At 45.7% G+C, this 20,396-nt stretch overlaps 1 protein-coding gene across 1 annotated transcript; it reads left to right on the top strand.

The window, feature by feature from the left end:
- The first annotated feature begins 13,220 nt into the window (after positions 1-13,220).
- On the top strand, positions 13,221-17,684 carry EVX2 (even-skipped homeobox 2). Its single transcript, XM_061612913.1, has 3 exons — positions 13,221-13,644; positions 15,080-15,336; positions 17,010-17,684. The coding sequence occupies exons 1-3, from the start codon at positions 13,221-13,223 to the stop codon at positions 17,682-17,684; spliced, it is 1,356 nt and encodes a 451-aa protein (XP_061468897.1).
- Positions 17,685-20,396: the final 2,712 nt, after the last annotated feature.

Below are 20,396 nucleotides of genomic sequence, written 5' to 3' on the forward strand. Positions count from 1 at the left end.
CAGTTTGAGGAAGCTCTTGCGAAATGTGTGATTCAAAGAGACTCAAATGATAATGGATCAAATTACATGGCTAGCAGAGATAAAGGGAAGGGAAAAGCCCCTCCCAAGAGCCAATCACAATGCTGTTTTTCATGTGGGAGGCGCGGTCACCTGGCTAGGGACTGTGACTCACCCAAAAGGACAACAGCCAATGGTAGCTCTCCAAGTTTTAAACCAAGAGAACAAAGGCAGCATTCTTTCTCAAAGGAAAAGCAGGAACCTCAGAGAGGAAGAAATTTCCTTTTAACTCATAAGAGTCTTGTAGCTAATAATTATAAGCAAAAATCAAACAATTGGATTTTAGACAGTGGATGTACAAACCACAGTTGTTATAATGAAGACTGATGAAATAAACAGTGATACTGAAGGAAGAATCCAGACTGCCAATGGTCAATATATGAACATTAATGGATCTGGATCCATTGCTCTCAGGTGCAAGGTATCCAATCAAACCATAGCAAATGTGGCAGATCATGTTTTATATGTCCCAGACTTAAATTGCAATATGCTGAGCATCTCAGCTTTAGACAAGAAAGGATTTGCAATACATTTCCAGGATGGAAAGTGTACAGTGACCAAAGATGATGAATTGCTTGCACTAGCTTATGGAAATGATGGTGTTTATGAACTGAGTCTTACAGCTGAACAAGCAAACACAGCCATGGTAGACAAGGAAGAGACCAGCCTAGAACTTTGGCACAGACGACTGGGACATCGTGATCCAAAGGCGATCCTACAGCTACAAAAACAAAACCTTGCCACAGGTGTCAAGGTAAACCAACAGAACCATGATAAAGCAAACAGGTGTGTAAATTGCATTGAGGAAAAGGGTGTTAGGCCCTCATTTCCACCAAGGACTGAAAAAAGAGAAGTACCAAGGTGCTAGATCTCATATACAGTGACCTCTGTGGACCATTTAATGTATGCTCACTTGGGGAGAATAGATATGTTCTAATTTTTGTGGATGATTTTTCAAGGTACTGTGTGACTTACTTATTGAAGGACAAGAGTCAAACGGATGAGATGCTGAAGAAATACATCTCCATGGTGAGCATAAAGTTTGAAAGGAAGCCAAAAGCTCTACAAAGTGACAACGGTGGTGAGTTTATATCGCACCAAACACAAAGTTTCCTGGAGGAACAAGGCATTTTGCACAGGAGGACTGTCAGTCATACTCCAGAGCAGAATGGGATCTCTGAAAGGAGACTTAGATCTCTTCTGGAAATGACAAAATGCATGCTTGCTGATGCTGATCTACCCAAAAGTCTGTGGGGTGACGCTATCATGGCTGCAACGTATATCCAGAACAGATTGCCAACCAAAGGCACCACACACACACCATTCCAGTTGTGGCATGGCAGAATTCAAAACCTAGCACTTATCAGAGTATTTGGAAGCATTGCTTTTGCCTACATAGCAAAACAAAAGAGGCAGAAGCTAGATGCTAGAACAGAACAGACTATTTTGATAGGATATGCTCCTGGTAGCAAAGGCTATAAAGTTATGAACCTAAAGACAGGTGAAGTCAGCACAAGACACTTTGTCTACTTCGATGAACGAAGCAGAGCTGACCAAAGAGGGACTGTGCTAGATTTCTCAGAAGAGCAAGGACACCACGTCCAATCTCTTATAGATATGCCAGTACCCACATACGAAATACCAGTGACATCACAGATATCTGCACAACCTGGCCCAAGCCTTGAACAAGAGGAAGAGGCAGAGATTGCAGAAAGTGATGATGACAGACGCAGATGAGAATGATGAGATGACTGGACTGGAAGATGCTGTAGAGCTAGACCAGATTCCAGAACAAGCTCCCAGATCCTCATCGTGAACCAACAAAGGTGTACCACCTCTACGCCTGTCCTACCTCACAAAGTCGGTGTTACCCAGAGAACCATCTACTTGGGAGGAGATCAAGCAGATGCCAGCATCCGAGGCCGCTCAGTGGAGAAAAGCTGCTCAGGAGGAGATGGATGCACTGCACAAGAATAAGACTTGGACCCTGACAGAACTTCCACCAGGCAAGAAAGCTATAGGATGCAGATGGGTGTTCAAGGTGAAGCAAGATGCAGGAGGAGAAATTGAACGCTACAAGAAAAGACTAGTTGCCAAAAGTTTCCTGCAGAAATATGGAGAGGACTATGATGCTATTTTTGCTCCTGTTGTCCGACACAGCACAATAAGAATGCTACTAAGTGTGGCAGCCTCCAAACAGATGCACGTCAGACACCTCGATGTCAAGACTGCCTTTCTGCATGGAGAAATAACAGAGGAGTTGTACATGCAACAACCTCCAGGTTTCGTGAACCAGAAGCAAGCACATCTTGTATGCAAGCTTTAAAAGGGCCTGTATGGACTCAAGCAAGCTGCAAGGGCCTGGAACGAGAAAATGGATAAAATGCTCAAGGAGCTAGGCTTCAAGCAAGGTGATGTAGACGAATGCCTGTACACCAGAAGCAAAGATGGACATTTGACATATATTCTGATTTATGTCGATGACTTGATTGTGGCGACTCAAAGAGATCAAGACAACAGAGAAGTTGTACATCATTTGAACAAAGAAGTTGAAATCAAAGAGCTAGGCACTGCAACATACTACCTAGGCATCCAGATTGAGAGGGAAGCAGATGGCTCCTACCTACTCAACCAAAAACAAAAGATTGTTGATCTTTTAGAGACTCGAGAACTCAAGGGTGCCTATCCTGTAGCAACGCCTATGGCAACAGACTTTCTTAAAGACAAAGATGTAGGTGAACCTTTACCAAGTACAGAACAGCAATAGGGAAGCTTTTGTACTTGACCACAGACACCAGACCTGACATAGCAAGTGCAGTGGGGATCATATGTAGGAAGACTAGCACACCCACACAAAAGGACTGGATTGCTGTCAAAAGGGTGGCTAGATACTTGAAAGGGATTATGGACTTTAAGATGAGATTGCCAGCTAATAGTGATCCAAAGCTTGTGTGTTACACTGATGCTGACTGGGCTGGAGATAGCTCAGACTCCAAGTCAACTAGTGGCTTTCTGTTTATTTATGGAGATGGACCTATCTCCTGGACTAGTCACAAGCAAGACATAATAGCATTTTCTTCTACAGAATCTGAGTATATAGCTGCTGCAGAAGCCTGCAAAGAAGCCATTTGGCTCAACAGACTACTAAAGGACATTGGAATAAGGGTGCAGAGACCTATCCAGGTGATGGAAGACAACCAAAGTTGCATTAGACTTTCTCAGACTGAGAGAATCACTCCACGGACTAAACATATAGGTATAAAATACGATATTGTATGTGAGTTGACAGAGAAAGGATTCATCAAGATGAACTACTGTCCAACTGCAGAAATGACAGCTGACATCTTGACAAAGCCATAATCAAGAGACTGTTTCCAGAGACTTCATGTCAAAATGGGCTTGTTAGATTAATGCATGCAAATTTGAGGAGGAGTGTTGGAATAGGCAAATGTTGCATGTTCCCTTTAAGGGATATTTGGGGAATATCCCATGTACCTGTTTTACCATGATGTAACTTCCTAATGGGTGGGGTTACTTACCTGACTTCCTCCTCCTTCGACTTGGGGGATTTTTGAATATTCTCCATTGCTGATCTATCCACCATTGAGAGTGGACGCATGGCACAGATGCTCTCTCTGAGAGCATCAATACTAAACCACTAAAATGAACTGAGACTCCTATTTTCTTTCCTCTAAGCTAGAGCCTATGTTTCTAACATATGAGGTCATAAGTAAACATTCTTTTCTTTTACCTAAAAGATTGTGTCTGTTGTTGTTTATGTAGAGAAAGGTGGGGCTGGTTTATTCTCATTCTGCTGCTTGTATTTTTATATCTCTGCTAAGAAATAGGACCAACCAAATTAGTTCCTATTTCTCTCTGGTATTTTTATAATATCAAACACCAATCAGAGTGAGAGGAGGTGAGTCAGCTAGTGAGAAGACTCTTCTCATTAGCCAACACTCTCCCTTTTCTTGTTTATTAGCTCCTAGGGCCGTCTGTATCCAGCAGCAAAAAAAGGGGGGGCATGGTTGTGACTGACGTGAAGGGACCCTGCACTTCTGAATTTGCCACCACACTACTGCTCCCAAATATGCGCAACGACCTAATCTAACCACCATGTCGAACCATTTCCTAAGTCAGTGCTATTGTAAGTCTTTTGGCGACCCATGTCCTTCAGCCTTCATCTCTTTGAGTCAGATCTTAAGCAGCGGTGGTGGCGGCAGCAAGGGGAGAGCTCCAAATGGTTGTTGGAATATGTGGTTCAACTCCAACTTGTGGATTGAGTCTGCATGGGGTTAAAAAGGGTAGCTAGAGAGGAGACCTCCTGATGGCTAGGCTAATACCTATCCTTTGACCTCCTGCTGTCTCTCCCTTCCTGCTAGACTGATATGCATAGGATGTTGACCACATCTCCCTCCTTCCTTCTTCTTTCTCTTGAGAGGGAGAGCAGACATCTTCTCTTTGTCTCTCCCTCTCCTCCAAGCATGAAGGCAAACACAAGGCTTAGTGTTTGCATCTCCAACTTAGCTAGTTAGCTAGATGTAGAACTCTTTCCTATCAAGTATGTACTTCCAGAATAAAGTAGTTATTTCTTATTTTAAAGCTTAAAGTCTCTGTCTGACTAATTTGCAGGGAAGGTGTAATCTTTAGCAAAGATTCAAGCACACCTAAAAGCTCACTCAGTCTCTCCATTCCCAATTTCGCCACTCAGTGACAATGGTTCCACTTAAATTGACCCATTTCCAAGTAACTTGACCAGGAGCGCAGCCTCTTCCTGGGACATATAACAAAACCTTTGCCAGATAACGTCCTGTGTAAGTGATGACCGAATGTCTCTTTCCCCTCTTTCCCCTCCTTCCCTCCCTCCCCCCCCCGCGCTCCCCATCCCTCTCCTTTATGAAAAGTCTCGACCTTCATTTCGATCTCCGCGTCCTAAATAAACTGCAGTGAAGTTGCTTTCAGTGACGGGAATGGAACGTCTTGCATATGTTTAGGATCCGAGTGCAAATGGTATCATCGCTAACCTAGGAAGGTTCAAGAAATCTGGCGTAGGCAATCCACCCGGACCAGTTTCTAGTCCTACGGCTTGTGGAAGAAAATGACTGCATTTTTGTCAAAAAGAGCGGTTAGTCTGTATGAGAAACGATTTGTTAAACAACCAGTTGTTCTTAGTTATGCATTAAGAGAATGGTGGAGGTGGGCGGGAGAGGAATATCTGGGCAATATTCGATTGCTTCATCCCACCTATTGCTTGCTTGCTTGCTTATTTTTACTCTGTAGTGTTTAATATTTTTGCTACATCTAATCCCGTAAAACTCCAGCGTGCTACGGTGAAACCGGACTGTAGACTGAAAAGACGTTTCTGTAAAGATCACCTAAGTATTGCAATGTTGAATCATGACTTACAGAGCCAGCCTATGAGGCTCTGCTCAGAAGAACATCCCAGGGACTTCAGTTAAGTTTGTGCCATGGTAAGTGTGTATAGGATGGCAGCCATAATTGTGATTAAAAAAAAAAAAGGAAGGAAGGAATACTTCGCAGCCCAAAGGTAAGGCTAGCTAGATCCAGCATTTCTAGGTATATCGCCAAGAGCTGAGGACTGGGGGGTGGGGCTAGCAAAATTGGCGATATCAAACGCTATGAAGATCCGTTGGCTTAAAGGAAAACGTAAATTCGGTGTTTTGATCCCTCTAGCTGAAATCAAGGGCACTTGGGAAGGCTTCACTTTGGACGGATGGTTCGAATGGTTTCAGAGGGAAAGCCGCCTACCTCCAAAAAGCTGTCCTTTGGGGGTTGTGAGATGCACAGATATCAACACTTGCCTATAAGTGCAGAGGCACTGTATCCTCCCAGAGGACCGTTTCATGTCACTGAGAGAAGTAAGTGCCCTCTTCAGTCTCTCTTAGAAGCAACTCTGGTTGGTCTATGTCCTGAATGTGACCTCAAACTGAAGTTCTCCCGCAGATCATCATTTTATAGTAAGGCAGATCACTCCGGTTGAACTGGAAGAGGTATAACCTATTTCTATGCACCCTCACTCATAAGTCCAACTGACTCCAATGGGGGCTTATTTCTGCTGGAAGTGGGGCAAGAGTGACTCCTGTTTGGGTTCTTTTGTTTGTACTCCAGAAGGAAGCTAGAGTTAGGGTCCTTCAGCTGGCTAGGCTTGCCTACCTTTACATGTGCTGTTCTCTACCTAACTTCCTTCCGTTGTAAACTGATATGCTCAGGGAAGCTGACCTGCCCCTCCTTCCTTTGTCTTTTTTCCTCCACTGTCCGAGGCTCTCTTTCCTGAGCCTTGAGGGCAATACCCAAGTCTGGGCACTGGGCTTCCAACTTAGTTAGTTAGAACTAGGTATGCCCTTTCCTATCTGCTATGTATTTCTACAAATCAAGTAGCTTTTTCTTATTTTATTAAGTCTTAAGTCTCAGTTATCTAAATGCAGGGTAAAAGACTGCTTCCTAAGTAAATACACACTCTGGCACACGCAGCTCAGAACGCCTAGTTACTTTGCATATTCCATAACAATTTCCAAATAAGTGTACTCTGTGTGTGTGTGTGTGTGTACCTCTGCACGTGCATACATTTACCTGACAACTTTGGGCAACATTCCAAGTATCAGGCTGTGCTCCAGAACGTTTATGTCATATTAAATGTGTTTGCATTTTATGCGCAGGATCGAATCCTTCCCCATACAGTTCTGTCGCTCCCCAATATCATTCAGTTAAAATGTTTGCCACTTAAGACCTTCTTCTGTTTATGCATGAGGGTTGTTACAAAGAAAATATTTCAGAGGCCACAATCCAGTGTGGCAAGGATATCAGATTCCACCTTAGCCCAAACCGAAAATGTCTTATATCTTTCACTGATGTGCACTTCACAACTGAATGCGGTTCACATTCTATGTATGGCTTGAATTTGAATGTTGGCTGGTTGCACACACCAGCCAAGAAAACGTATGCTATTATAGAATGCAGAAATAACGAAGAGCAATAGTGTAACCCTATATATATCCACTTAGAAGTAAACTTCATTGAGTTCAATGGAGCTTACTCCCAAGTCACTGCGCATCGGATTGCAGTTTAAGTGCTGACAGAAGTCCTGCAAACGTTTATGCATTCATTCTTTTACATTTTCCCTCTCTCCCTCCCTGTATATGTGTATGTATGTGTGTAGAAGCATTTGTGTATGCACACATACATACAAAAACAGATATTTATATACAGCTTAGTTTTTTGAGCTGAGGTGCGAATAGGGAAGACTTTCTTTGAAGTCGGACCCTCTTCAAGCGTTCCGTTCGAAGGTGAAGTACCCAATCTTAACCACGAGAGGGCCCTACAAGTTCTCCTGTAAAGGTTCAGAAGGTTGATAGACGTCTGTTTGTGCCTTGCCAGGAGGAAACGTGAAGCCTTCAAGTACCTCGGTTAAAAGAATTATTACTGCAAAAGGGAGAGGAAGCGGGTTCTCAGAAAAAGCAACAAAATCTCCGCTGTTCTCTTCCAATAAACCAATAAAATCTCAAGCTGGCCTTGTTATTCTATAGGGATTGCTGGAGGTAAATATGTAGATAGCGTGTCCATCGCTGAATAACGCATATCTCCAATCAGACGAGTCAAGGAGAAGGAGTGACTATATGACCTTGGCATTCAACTTGGAATCTGTGTTCCTGCATATTTTATATGCTGCCAGCATCTTGTCGAAGAAAGCAAAAGCCTCGTGGCACTTCAGGCGTTTCATGGTAGCTTTTCTAGACGGGACAGCATTCTTCATCAGATGCATGAGGTGTGTGTATGGGGGGGCAGGCAGGCAGGCAGGCACAGAGTGAGTGAGTGAGTGAGTGTGGGTGAGTGTGAGTGGGTGAGAGTGAGTGGGTGAGAGTGAGTGGGTGAGTGTGAGTGAGAAACGGGTGAGTGAGAAACGGGTGAGTGAGAGACGGGTGAGTGAGAGACGGGTGAGTGAGAGACGGGTGAGAGTGAGTGAGAGACGGGTGAGAGACGGGTGAGGGTTTATGTGCCGTCCATGTCCCGTGTAAGAATATTATTTATTCTAATGGTTCTGGATTAGCCCATGTTTATTCTGTGTGCGTACGTATGTGCCTCTGTGTGACCTTTCCTCTTCTTCCTGACACTCGCGGTGAAATCAAGTTCATCCCAGACCGTCTGGCATTGCAGGTCCAGACAGTTGTAAACACAGCCAGAACTTCAAGACGAGCTTCTGTGCGGGGTTTCTGCGGGGACGCCCATATTTATTACCTGCCCTAGCAGTAACGCTCTGCAGTTCACCTCAAAGGACCCGCAGTAAAGATGGGAAACAAATATTTACTCAGCCTCCTTCCTACGAGCCCTTTAAAAGCTGGTAGGGATTTAGGTCCACTTGAAACATTCGCTCCATTTCAATTACATCGGACGAGACCTTCTCAAGTCAAAGTTAACAAACAAGGGTCGCCTATTCTTTGATGCCGTAGGGAATGATTTCTCTTTTTTATAGAGAGGAGGGGGGATTTAAAAGCTTAGCTTTAGGCCGGGGCAGCTACATAAAACTTATCAGAACAACTGAGTCAACACGGGGCAAGCGAAAACAGCCCTTTACATTTGTCTGCTAACATTCCCCCTTCCAAATATGATCATTAACACAAACACACACCCCTTTAAACGCCTAGTAATAGTTTCCTAAATGAAGAATAGTTCTAAAGAGCCTTGGAGCCAATTAATCTAGTTGTCTAGAAATATAAAATATCAAATAACGACTTTACTGGTCTGCATTTATTTTATTTTTTTCTGAAGAGGAAAGAATAACTTAAATGCACTGTAGTCGGTGTCCTCACCCAATATCTACTTAGAGATGAAGATGTACTGCCCTCAAGTCGATTCCGACTTATGGCGACACTATGAATAGGGTTTTTATGAGGCCGAGAGGCAGTGACTGGCCCGAGGCCACCCAGTGAGCTTCATAGCTATGTGGAGATTCTAACCCTGGTCTCCCAGGTCGTAGTCCAACACCTTAACCCAGCCTTTCCCAACCAGTGTGCCTCCAGATGTTGTTGGACCACAACTCCCATTAGCCTCAGCCAGCATTGCCAATGGTAAGGAAGATGGGAGTTGTGGTCCAACAACATCTGGAGGCACACTGGTTGGGAAAGGCTGCCTTAACCACTACACCACCCTGGCTCTCTAGCTGATGATTATTAAACTCCTTATGGCGTGTACTAAACTTTTCCTTCTCCTATGAAGGGAGCCAAACACTGAAAGACGTCTCACGTAAATGCAAGTATTGGTATTCCTTAAAATGTGCAAAATATAAAATAACACTAATAAAGTGGGAAAGCCCAGACGAAGTTGTGAGTAACACCTGAGGCAGCCCTTTCTCGGCTGCAAGGTATCGTTTTAAACATACGCTCTCACACCACCGCTCTTTTCTTTTAAGCCAGGGGCCATAAGGCTTCTGGAGTCGAAGAGAATTCTGGATTAGGTTTCGTGCTGATAGGAGAGTGTGCAGAAGACGTCCTTATGTGTCGGTGGCTTTTCTGAAGATATGTGTGGGGACAAGATCTCAAGCCTCTTAAAGCCTTTGAGAAAACAGATGGGGGCGCCAAACGACAGCGATAAAGCCGCCCGCAGACTTCCGCTTCCCATTTCATAAACTAGTTGGTTACTCATTCCCCCGGTATGGCTGAACCTTTCCTGGAGACCTATATGCACGTCTTTTCCAGCGCAGCGCCAAAACATAATTTTTGTTTCTTTAGCTAGAATGGCCAGCCCCAAGCCTGTTTAAAAACAACAACTCCCCCCGCCATCTATGATGTGCAGCTCGGACGCCTCACCCACAGATCCCAGCACAAAAGAGTTGTGTGGATTAGAAAAAGAAAAAGAAAAAAGAACTCGGAGCAGATTTCTGTTCTGATTCAAAATTGGGGAGTGCCAAAGAATAAAATGTTGCTGTTGCTGCTGCTGCTGCTGCTGCTTACCAAGCAAGTGGGCTCTGGGAAACTTATCAGAATAGGGGGATTTGGTCAGTTAACCAGGAATGGGTTAATTTGTAACCACACTGGTTTCCACTACCACATGTGTGTGTTTGAGAAAGAGAGGGGGAGTTCAGAATAACAACCGACAGAAGCATAGAAATGCAATTTTTGCAACATAAATGTTATTCAACAATAGGAGATCATGTTCTGAAATGCCTTTTCAAACAGCCGGAGCATTCGCTCTGGTTCCAATTTGTTTGCTATTTTCTTCCTGTTGTACTGCGCACCCGGTCTTCTGTACGTTGCTACAGCTAAATTCACACGTCGGAGAGCCTTCGGCTCACCTTACTTGGCTGGAGTGAGTTTTGTGAATTGCAGCCCCTTACAGATGCTCAAACGCTGATCTCAAAACACTTTACGGAGTGGTGGGGGGACAACAGCAGCAGAAGCAACTGCTGTTGCTGCTGCTACTACTACTATTACTGTGGCCCTTTAAGGACTAACACATTTATAATGGCAGAATTTTTCATAGATTAGTGTTCACTGTTTTCTCTAGACCAGGAAAGTGTAGTACATAATACACATGTTCAGTCTTTAAGGTGCCGCTTGGCTCTTTCTTGCTTTCGCAACAACAGCCTTAGCAAAGCAACCCTTCTGGGAATGAAAAGAACTATTTGGTTACTTCTGAATAATAACATGTAGTCCGATCATCATATTCCAAGGAACCTTAAGAGGGCCTTGGACTCCCTCCACCCGGACATGGACACGTCCGAGTCACTATTAATTTTAGGGGAAATTCCTACGTCGGATCTAGGTATTATCCAGAAATGAATTCAGACCGGTGACACCACGATCCTAAACACACTGGCAACAATTCAGAGAAAGCTGGATGTCCTTGGATCCCAGGGGTGTATAAGGGAGCATCCCGACACTAAAGCGCCCAGAACTTGCTCCTGATTCCTCTCAATACCCGGAGGAAAGGGTCGTCCTGCACATGAAAAGCCCCTTCAAAATTGCGCAGCTTCGAGCCCTATTGGTTTTAACCGCGGACTTGCTTAAGCACTTGCTTAACTCGGTTCTGTTGAAATCAACTGGCTTCAGAAGTGGCTTCGGATAGCAAGCCTGTACGTGTCTACTCAGAAGTAAAGTCCCAGGGGACTTACTCCCAGGGAAGTATGCACTAGGACTGCAGTCTCATTTAGCTTGGATCGGACCCTAAAATTAGCGTGCCCAGAGGCTTTAATGTTGAAAGAAACATTTTCATTTCAGAATAAGAACTAGACTTCCCTGTTAGAAGGAAGAGCGCATTTCGGGGTGTGCGGGGGAAACATTTCGCAGGTGTTATGCGAGAAGTACTGAGGCATTTCCATCGGATTCCATCCATGCCAGAAAGATAAACTTGAGCGAAATCCCACAGCGGAGGGAGAGCGGCAAACCCCGAGCAGGCCTTATTGGGATGGACAAGGTTGGGCGCCGCATGTCGTGAGGAGATACTCCCAGGATGCTAATGGCACCCGGCTTTATCTTCCTTCGCCCTCGGCGTCATTACATTGCAATCAAAGTTCTGGCTGCAGAGAGAGTTTCTGAGAGGACTGCCGGCGAATCGCTGTCCCTCGCGTCCCTTACGGCGCCGGGAGAGATTGGCTCTTCTCCGGAATCTCGGAAGAGGGAGGAGGAGGACAGGCAGGTAACTTGGAGCACGCGAGGGCGAGGGGTGGGTGCGTGGGTGGAAAGTTGGGAGGACGGCGGCTCCCCCTCTTGCCTTTGAGGGAAATCCAGGCCTTCACCAAAAAAAGCTAGACAGACAGAAAAAAGTCACAGGGCTTCGGCGGAAAAGGGGTGGAGGAGCTTGGAGAGACATCTAGGTACAGAAGGAAGGGAGGAAGGATTTTTTTAAAAAAAAATCTTATTTTTTTAAAAAAAAATCTTATTTTTTTGCCCCTCTCTGGTGCTATCAATCATGTCTTTAAGATTCCTTGGAACTTTATTTATGGCTTTCCTCCAGATTCAATCCACCAGAGAGAGGATTTTGAGCCAGCGGAGAAGGAAGGGCTTTAGACGAGTTCCCTCGATAAAGAGGGTTATGGAACCCACCTCCCCCCCCCACCGCACACACATACACACAGACAAACATATATGCAGTTTCGGGATGACTTCAGGAAATAACCCGAACCCCCTAGGATTACAATGAATGGTTCCATTCACGGGCTGTGGCTCGCCACATATGCTCTTTGGGGTTGGTATGTATCTGTCGGAATAGCTATTTAAGTCTAAACGGGGTGTGGGGTATGTGGGGGTGTGTGGGGATGTAAAGGGCGAGCCGATTTCTTCAAGATAAGCCTGGGTGCTTACTTTCTGAAAAGGGAAGGAAAGGTGATTAAAAGAGGGCCGAGTTCTCCCCCTTCCACCTTTGGCAGCTTTTCTTCTCCCAATATTTCCTCTGGAAGACGCCTCCCTTAGAAATCAAAGCCTCCCCCTGTCATTTCGCCCCGTGTTTCTGTCCGAGGACAAACGAGAAAGAAGCTGCGTCGTTAGGAGCTAAAAAGCCACGGCGCGCGCGCGCACACACCCCCTCACCCTCACTCACACACACACAGAAAAGCGAAAGGGGGAAAGAAAAGAAAGGGGGGAATCAGAGCATAATGATGCACCTAAATGAAGGGGGAAATGTTGCTCAGCTCCTTTTATTAATCAGACTGTCAATTTCACCCCAGAGGCCAAACCCCAGAGCAATCCATGCAAGATCTGATCGAGCTAAGGACAAGCGGTCTTCTCTTCACTCCTGGGCTCTCTCCCTGCCCTCCCTACCTGGATCTATTTGTCTGCTCAGAAGCCGCCTTCATTATCCGTTGACAGGAGCTTGTATTTATTTGCTTATAAACCTGTTACAATAAATGATTATTCGACCAGCGTCATTCGTACCTTAATGACGAGCGCTCCCTTTCGTGATGAATGACATTTCGGGGCTAGAAGGGATGTATGGGTCATTTTGACCAGTCATTCCCTTCGCTTTTGCATCTCGCTTTTTTTTTTTTACGCCTCCCCTCCAAAAGAGGTAATAATATTTAGAGACGCTCGTCCGGCTGAATGCGAATTAGCCCCTGCTGCAGGGCTCATCATTAAGAGGACTAACCCTTTGCAACCTTGACATATATATATATACATTTTTTTTCAAGGAGGGAGGGGAAAAAAAGAGCGGAGATGATGGAAAGAATAAGAAAAGAAATGATCCTGATGGAACGAGGGCTGCACAGCCCCGCTACTGGCAAAAGGCTCGCGAATTTGTCCGATTCGGCTGGGAACGCGGTGCTGGAGGCCCTCGAAAATTCGCCCCACAGCGGCCGCCTCAGCCCGAGACTAACCTCAGCCTCTCTGCACACCTCGATAGGGGACATCCCTGCCAAAGGCAAATTCGAAATAGACACCTTATTCAACCTCCAGCACCAGAGCGGCGAGAGCGGCGTCGCCTCGGAGGTGCCTCCCTCGGAAAGCAGGAAGAAAATTAGCCATTACTCAGAAGTTGCTCCAGAGGCAGATATGAACAGTGATGTGGAGGTGGGCTGCTCCGCGCTCCGCTCGCCGGCCAACCTCACTTCCTCCCAGCTGAAGGAAAACAATAACAAAGGTAACTTTAGATCTTTCCCTCTCTCGATCTAACCCCATCCTCCACCCCAAAGTGGGCTTTTACTGGGGTGAGATCTGGCGGGGGGGAGGAGAGATTCAAGGCATCTGGGCGCACCTCAAGCTTTTGCTTTAGAGGTTCCGTCTCTTAAAGAGGACTCTCTCTCTAACAGAGAGCTCATGAAATCTCAAGGTATCAGCTGGACATTTATGGAGCGGCCTCTCCAAGGGTGGAAGCCTTGCGGTGTGGATGTATCTGTCTCTCTCAACACCACTTAGTGTGTCCAGCGCATCTAAGGGGAATCGGGAGAATAGTTTGCACTCCCATGAGCGGAATTTCTGTATCCAAGTGTGAAACTCAGAATAGGGCAGTGATGGTGTATTTGGTCCCACCAAACAGTGTTGCACTATCTGAGCGTATCTGGACATCTTTGCTCAAGGATTTCTGCTGTTTATTTGGAGATCAAAGTGTCCCTTCCAGAGTATTTTTAACAGCCCGTTTCTCCCTCGCCTGTGTAGCCAGGTGTCCCTTGTGTAATTTTCGTTTGGTGTATTTATAACCGACAGTTTATAATTGTGCATCTCCGAGACAGCAGTTAGACACTGTAATAGACATTGTATTTATACTTCCCGCAGTGAATTTTATACAAAGCGTTTCTGGATGTTTCTTCTCCCTAGGCAAATTCTATGTCTGTCTGCCTGACTTTCTGTTTGATGTTTTCAATAAGAATGCAGGCTTTAAAAAACTGTATCTGGCGTTCCTCCTTCCCGCTCTGACCCCACCCGCAAAATAGCGATCCGCTAGGTGCTGTTAACTTTGACCCTACAATTAACGCAGCATAATTGCTCAGAGCACTGTAGCAACTTTTTCAAAGCGTCCATTAGGAAATAAATCCTAACTGGAGGCAACCTGCAAAATTAGAATCACTACTCATTTTTCTAGGCTGCGGTGGTATTCACCTTTTGCCAAAACGAATCCTACGAGAAAATTAATTTACAGTCCAGACAGGCAGATCTTTCCGTTTATGGCTCCTGTTTGGTTCCTTCCTACGGAATAAAAGTAAGAAAAGCCTGGAAAAGAAAACAGGCGCGCGACTTAAGAGCCAGGAAGTCTCCGCTGGAGGAACAGTTTTAGGAAACGCATGTCTTAACTTTGCCCTTCGGTGAATTTATTTGGCAGAGCAGAAAGAACTGTCTTTCTTTATTAAAAAGCATCATTTGGTTATGAAGCCATTTAAAAAAAGAAAGAGAAACTTTTATTGATTCTATTAATAGCGGCAATTTGTATCCATGACAGCCAGCATTAATTATCAGAGAGATTGCCAAGGGTGCCTGACGCCTCACTGAAATCCACACACCACCAACGCATCCCTTCTACTGGAGAATAACTGTCCCTCTTTTGCTGCTCTTCCCCCTCTCCCCTTGTTGCTCTTCGGCAGGGTATTCGGAAAGCAGCTCAACTCCCAGCACCACCACCTCCTCCTCCTCCTCGGGCTCCAGCTTAAGTAGCCTGCACGGCGGCAGCGCCTTGGGAAACTCGAGCTCCGGAGCCGATCAGGTGAGGAGGTACCGCACCGCCTTCACTCGGGAGCAGATCGCCCGGCTGGAGAAGGAGTTCTACAGGGAGAACTATGTCTCTCGGCCCAGGAGGTGCGAGCTGGCCGCGGCGCTCAACCTGCCCGAGACCACCATCAAGGTACTGCCAACCGCGACGCCGCCGAAGACGGAATCGGGGGAGGAGAGGGAGGCAGCCGGCTGAATCCTGGGCTCCGGGGGAGGGGGGCTTTCGCTCTCTCTTGTTTTCGGGTTCTTAAATGGCCAGGCCAGTTGGGTCGCCCTGGCAGCAAAGAGGCCCGTGCTTGAGGGCCTCGCTTCCTCACGGCGGCAAGAACAGGCCAACAACAGAACCACACACCAGACAAATAGGCAGAGTTCAGTTTATCCCACCAGATTGCTTAGCCATTTTTAATCTCCTTTCTTTTTCTCTTTTTCATTTCTTTCTCTATCTCTTTCATTCATCCTTTCATTCTCTCTTGCAGCCAGATAGTTTTTATTTTCTTGGTCTGGTTTCACTGTTTCCCACATCGTCATAAAGGATGATGATGTTGATGATGATACTACTACTACTACTACAATAATAATAATAATAATAACAGCAGCAACAACAATAATAATAATATAAAGGGAAGAAAGGCAATTAAAATAACACTAAAAAAAACCTGATCTGACTCGCTTTGGAATTGAATCATATGCTGCTATTTCTTCCTATTTTTTTTAATTGCTAACTCTTCTGTAGAGGCAACATCCTGTGCTGGTTTACCTGGCAGTAAGTCGCACCCTGTTCGACGGGGCTTACTCCCTAGTCAACGTGCATGGGATTGCAGCCTGAAGCGAGAAGGCCCTGCCCTCCGTACAACAAAGAATGGGCGCTGGATGTCAACATGGGAAGGACGGAAACGAAAGCCTTAACAGTTTTGCAGCGATGAAACTGTGTTTGGCTTTTAAGGGTAAAACACAACCTGTTCATGTATTCGGACTAAATCGGAAAGACTTGTTTTGAATCAGGCGCTATGTCGCGCGCTACGAGATAAATCAGGGAAGGCAGCAGTGGTGAACCGAAAGGGCAGGAACCCCGGGATATTGCCTTGCAAAGGTTGTTCTCCGTGGGTACAATGAATCCTCAGCCGTTTCGGTCGGTGGGAAAAGAGTCTTATTGCCTGTTTTGATCTCTGGAAAATGTGGTGTGGATAAGATCTTACAACAACTATTATTATTATTATTATTATTATTATTATTATTATTATTATTATTATTATTATTAAATCAACAGCGAGGTTAACGAAAAATAATTAACATTAATAATAAACCCTGTCCTTTCATTGAATCGGGTTACGTTTTCATCTTGGAGTAAGAGAGTGGTGCTATTCCCGGGTACACTGTAATGTGGAAGGGGATGGTTAAAAACATATCGAGCAAAGGCGCTGGAGTGACAAGGAGTTGCTGCAATCAGCGGTGGGAAGATGCCCGACGCCGCCAGAGCCCAAAGGAAAGGCAACGAGTGTTCAGTGGCGTGCAAGCGCCTTTAAACCACGGCCTTATTACAACGGGATCCGTCTGAGGAGGCTCGCTTGCTAGCCGGGAGGGCAAACTTCTTTGGCAGTTTATATGAGACAGTGCTGGGAGAAGGATCCCGGAGATCTCTGCCAGGATGTACATCTGACCCCGAGGATGGGGGGGGGGGCGTGGCGGGCTGCTGCTGCTTTAGATGTGCTGTCGTTTAAAGCCCTCCTGTCCTCTGTGCCCCACTTTCCCTCCTTGATCCATTGGCTGCACCCCTCCCTCCCGATCCCACCTCCTCCCCTCCCTCAGGTGTGGTTCCAGAACCGACGCATGAAGGACAAGCGGCAGAGGCTGGCCATGTCTTGGCCGCACCCGGCGGACCCCAGCTTCTACACATACATGATGACCCACGCGGCAGCCACAGGGAGCCTGCCTTACCCCTTCCATTCCCACGTGCCTCTACACTACTACCCGCACGTCGGGGTGACGGCAGCCGCAGCGACTGCGGCAGCTTCTGCAGCGGCCGCCTCGCCTTTTGCCACCTCCATCCGCCCGCTGGACACCTTCCGCGCCCTCTCGCACCCTTATTCCCGCCCGGAGCTGCTGTGCAGCTTCCGACACCCTGGCCTCTACCAGTCGCCCGCGGCCGCGGCCGCAGCCGGCCTCAACAGCAGCGCCGCGGCATCGGCTGCAGCAGCGGCTGCCGCGGCTGCGGCCGCCGCGGCTTCTTCGGCCCCGCCTACCGGCTCCGCCCCCTGTTCCTGCCTCAGCTGTCACAGCAGCCAATCGGCGGCGGCGGCGGCGGCGGCAGCCCTAGGCTCGCGCGCCTCCGGCTCGGATTTCACCTGCACGGCGGCCGGAGCAGCAGCTGCGGCGGCCTCTCAGCGCTCCGAGAGCGGATTCCTGCCTTACTCGGCGGCCGTCCTCAGCAAGACGGCCGTTCCGTCCCCAGACCAGCGGGAGGAGGCCACCTTGACCAGATAACTAATCATCCCCGGCGGCCTCGAAAGCGCTGGTGTACCGGGGTGGCCAAGGGCAGGAGTGAACCATTTTGTACAAGGGAGGGGAGGGGGGCACACACTGGAGCTCTAGCAAAAAGATTTTTTTAAAAAGGTATTATAATTAACTATTATTTTTGTTGTTATGATGATATTGATTCTGGCCCTGGTTTGAGATGGGGGAGGGAAGTATGGCTGCTGAAAAGGGTGGCTGGAGAAGGATGTGGGGAACAGTCCCAGTGAAGAACCAAAAATAATGGCCTTCTTAATTTCTGTCTCCACCCCACCTCTCTCAGTGGTAGGATCCGTGTGTAGAAAGAACCGAACGATCATTTCCAGACTTTCTGCACTCAGTCCAACCATCAGACAGTCTTGCCTACTCCCCCTGCTGGCAGCCATGGGAACTGTGCTTTGGTGTCTCAGACCTAAAGACAATGATTATTAGTATTAGTATTATTGATAACTTATCCTGGATCCTTTACATCAGGGTTAGCTAATCTGTAGCCATGCCAGATGCTGTTGAACTACAGCTCCCCTCAGCCCCAGGCAACCTTGTCAATGGACCTCTAGGATGACGGGAGTTGTAGTTCAGAAACATCTGGAGTGCCACAGGTCAGCCAGCCACCAGTGCAATCAAACACATTCTTTGGGCATCTTTAAAAACATATAATCTCTATATATGTATATTTTTTAAGAAATATAAAAACCCAACCCTGCAATTAGTGGAAATTTGGCTGCGGACAAAAAGGACAAACCATGGAGAATTTCCCTGCGGTTAACGGGCGAAGAAACGGGCTGCTTTAGAGGGGTGTGTGTGTGCGAATCTTATTATGGTTTTCTTCTACTCCTAGCTTGTTGGACTGGCAGCGGCTGGCGTATTTTTTTGGAGGGGGTACCCCTGCTCTCCCCCAAGAGTAGTAAGGTAATGAGAATGCCGTGGATTGGCCAGAAAAAGGAAACGCAGTGAGACTGACAGCATGCTAGTCTAGAAAATAGGAAGGATTTATTTTCTGTTTTTTAAGCTTCCTGCTTTCTGAGTACCATTGTCCACATTATCTGGGAAATACTTGAAACTTTCTTGACATGTGACACATTGTCCTGAATCACTGACCTTCTGGATACTTTTTAAAAAAAGTTTAATTTTAAAAAAAATCCAAAGGAGGAGAAAATAATGACTCTCGGCATTATTTCCTCGCACACCTTTGGCTTTGCACCACAGGGTAACAGAGAGACCAACTCTCCCGCCCCCACTGGAGGAACTTCCGTGAACTTGAAGAAAGGCACATCAAAAACCACCGATGTTACTGCCGTGTCAATTTTGATGCTAATAATGTGTAGATTATGACGAAAATTGCCAATCATGTTCTCTGATGGACCTCCTTTGAATGGGGAATGGGGGGGGAAAGTTCCCCGCACAGAGACCTGCTGTCAAGTACTAACAACCCGCTAAGGGAAGTCATTAGAAGAGACAGATAAGAGATTTGGTACATAAAACATTGTTCTTGGTGCAAAGACTGTATGTTATTTAATGTTATATCTGTTACCTTGGAAGTGATTTTGCACAAGAAAGCCACACTTCCTATCATCTCAATTGCCAATTTTCATTTTGGTAACTTGGAAGCCCCGGGTAGACTTTTCTCTGTTCAGTTGATATTCCACCAATGTGAAGAGCCTCATTAAATCAAACTCGGATATTTCCATAATGCTCCCTACAGAGCCACTTCACTCTTCACATAATGAGATTCTTCTGAAGAGTTGAAGCCCTCAAATAACTAGCTATTGCTTATTTAGGCCCTGGGTGTATGGTGTGAACACAGAGACACAGGCCCATCCGTTCTCGCTCATTTATATGTATATTTCAAATGTGTCCCGAAATTCTTCTCTTTTTAAGGCACTGTAGTATTCTTTTGTTTTCTTTTCTTTTCTTTTCCCACGTTCTGATCATGATCATTCAGAAAATGATTTTGATGTCTGCGCTGCTTTGTTCAGTGAACACAAACTGCAGAATTTTTTTAAAAAAAAATGGTCAAAGGATGGAGACAGATTGCTTGGAGGGAGGGAGGACAAGAATGAGAAAAATCCAACACCAGGATGGCAAGAAGAGGTGGGTGGACTATCTTAACAAGAGCTGTTCCTACTATACTAAGAAAACTAAATTAATGACCTAATCTGCAAAAAAACAAAAAAAAGGAAAGGAAAGTTTATAATTTTTTTATGGGAAGAGTAACTGACAAGACTACTTATGTATAAAAAAGAAGAAATATACCAGCTGCTGTCAACTGAGTTTATATTTAATTTTTTTTATTTATATATAATTTAATGCTCAAGAAATAGACCAACATGCAGCACTCTTTTACCAGCATTTACCTTTTCACTTCTCGATATCGTTTGGTCTAATCACCCTTATTGGATGTAGAGATAATAATTTTGGCAATAATGTTTACATTTTTCCAATATATATATTATGTTAAAACTGATCGATAAGGTTGCTGGTTGGTTAAAAAGAGAAAAGAAAAAGAACCTGAAATCGTTTTATGTTAGGTCCTTTGGACCTGATTATTGTAGGGGAAAGTGTAAATAAAGTCCTTGTGCTTCAGATATTGCTGGCTGTACGAACTCACTGTAAGATATTTTACAAATGTGCAATAACAACAAAGCTTTGTATATTACGTTATTTATTGTGTTTGGTCATGTAAAA

Source organism: Rhineura floridana, chromosome 2 (genome assembly GCF_030035675.1).
Source record: "Rhineura floridana isolate rRhiFlo1 chromosome 2, rRhiFlo1.hap2, whole genome shotgun sequence".
In the NCBI taxonomy this organism is placed as follows: Eukaryota; Metazoa; Chordata; class Lepidosauria; order Squamata; family Rhineuridae; genus Rhineura; species Rhineura floridana.

Excerpts from the sequence above, each read along its gene's own strand:
- EVX2 (XM_061612913.1), top strand. The coding sequence starts at position 13,221 with ATGATGGAAAGAATAAGAAAAGAAATGATCCTGATGGAACGAGGGCTG. Across the intron at positions 13,645-15,079 it reads GAAGGAAAACAATAACAAAG|GGTATTCGGAAAGCAGCTCA; the intron begins GTAACTTTAGAT and ends GCTCTTCGGCAG. Across the intron at positions 15,337-17,009 it reads TGCCCGAGACCACCATCAAG|GTGTGGTTCCAGAACCGACG; the intron begins GTACTGCCAACC and ends CCCCTCCCTCAG.